This window comes from Morone saxatilis, unplaced genomic scaffold, assembly GCF_004916995.1.
Source record: "Morone saxatilis isolate NCDOM2014 unplaced genomic scaffold, NCSU_SB_2.0 Contig17, whole genome shotgun sequence".
Taxonomy (NCBI): Eukaryota; Metazoa; Chordata; class Actinopteri; family Moronidae; genus Morone; species Morone saxatilis.
Genome location: NW_023339729.1, coordinates 25,179,580 through 25,181,475, shown reverse-complemented (window position 1 = coordinate 25,181,475; position 1,896 = coordinate 25,179,580). Strand labels below are relative to the sequence as shown.

Genomic DNA, 1,896 nt, shown 5'->3' with positions numbered 1-1,896 from the left:
TCACCTGTCTGTATTTTATTCCTCAAGCTGCTCAAGAACAAATCTGTTAGGGCGTCCTGGCAGCTCACCTGGTGGAGCTGGTACCCCGAGTAACAATAACTTACTGCAGCGGTTTGACTCCAACCTGTGGCCCTTTGCTTCTTGCCATCCCCCCTCTCTCTTTCCCTCCTCTTTCCTGTCATCCTCCAGCAGTCTCTCTCAATTCAAGGCAATAAAAGCCCCCAAAAATAGATATTTAAAAGAATGAATCTGTTGGTACGAGTGGTTCTTTCATGAGGTCCACTGTGCACTGCGCACAGCAATGCTGTGTAGATGACCTTACAGTCAGCTGCTGACGGCGTCCCGAGCTGCACTGACCTGTAGGTGATGAGCGAGTTGTCCCCAGCGTCTCTGTCGGTGGCCGCCAGCGTCAGCAGCAGCTTCCCCTTCGCTGCGTCTTTCAGCAGGAGGCTGCTGACGTAGCTGCTGGAGCTGAACTCAGGCGTGTTGTCATTGACGTCGGTGAGGCTCACTCTGATGGTGGTGACGTTCTGGTGCACAAGAGTATACATTTAAAACTTTATGATGTAATTAACCCTTTATAAGTAGCTTAATGATCTGATCCCACTGGAAGAATTTAAATGTTAAAGCTCTGGTTAACTGAGAAATGTGTGATGTTTGCTTTCCCTGTATTTGTAACTGTGTTTTTATTTCTATTTGAATTGTAACTGCTGTGCTGTCTTGGCCTGGTCGCCCTCAGGAAAGAGATTTTTAATCTCAAGGGACTTCCTGGTTAAATAAAGGTTAAATAAACAATATAAACAATATATAGTGCAGAATGTACAGGGTACTTGTTTAGAAACAACATATATGGAGGGTTGTATATGTGTGTGTGTGTAGGTATACATAAAGAGACAATATATGTGGAGGTAAAGTTTATAATTTAATTGACAAGAAGCGGAGACGTGGTAGGAATACATTTTTTTGTCGTTTATTAGGATTTATTCATTGAGTTTGTGTATACGTTTATTTGTCTTTTTGTCTTTTACATTGTTTTGCGTTCATCCTGTTTTTATCTAACATGTTTAACCTCTTATTTTCATAAAAGCACTTCTAGGGATGGTTGATGTAAATTAGCATCCCCTATAAACACTGTGACATTTGCATGAGAGTTTCCAGCCTGTCTGTGTTAACTGTCTCTGTTCCTCATAAATAAATCATAAATAAATAACCTGGAAAACATTTAGCACACAAGATTAAATTCAAATGTCTGTCAGCATCATTTGCATCATGTGTCTCACCTCTCTCTGTGGGCTGCCTTTGTCTGAGGCCGTAACCAACAGCTCATACGTGTCCGTTCTCTCCCGATCCAGAGAGCCAACAGCCAGCAGCATCCCATCCTGCAACACAACACACACATCTCAGAGCTCAACACAGGTCCACAACTAGTTCCACAATCCTCCTCCTCTCTCCTTTTTCTCTCTCTCTCGGCCTTACCTCTCTGAACCTGAAGAGCGGGTGGGGGGAGGAGAGGGAGAGGGTGACCTCTCCGTTGGGGCCGAGGTCGGGGTCTGTGGGCACGATGGTCAAAACTTCTCCTGGAGCTTCCTCCGAGTAGTCGCCCTCGGGGAACAACACGGGGTCGGGGATAGCTGGGAACTGTGGGGCGTTGTCATTGTAGTCCTGGACCGTGATGTTGAGCTGGGCTGTGGCTGTCAGACCGTCAGGGACCTGGTCCACCGCCAATACCTGAATACAGACACAGAGAACAACATGAACCTCCTTCAGGAACTTTTTATGGAGTAACTCTTTAGCTCTGGCACAGTTTATTTTGTGTTTTTGTATTTTATTAATAAAAAAGAAAACTTCATAATGTTTATAATGAAGATGTTTGGCAAAAACTATTTTCTACAACTA

At 44.3% G+C, this 1,896-nt stretch overlaps 1 protein-coding gene across 1 annotated transcript in view; it reads right to left on the bottom strand.

Annotated features, from left to right (window-relative positions):
- The window catches only part of usp34 (ubiquitin specific peptidase 34), a 52,842-nt gene that overhangs the window by 1,082 nt on the left and 49,864 nt on the right, over nucleotides 1–1,896 (bottom strand). Inside the window, 3 exon segments of the mRNA XM_035660118.1 lie at nucleotides 358–530; nucleotides 1,281–1,379; nucleotides 1,477–1,795. Of these exon segments, the coding sequence (XP_035516011.1) occupies nucleotides 358–530; nucleotides 1,281–1,379; nucleotides 1,477–1,795 (591 nt within the window).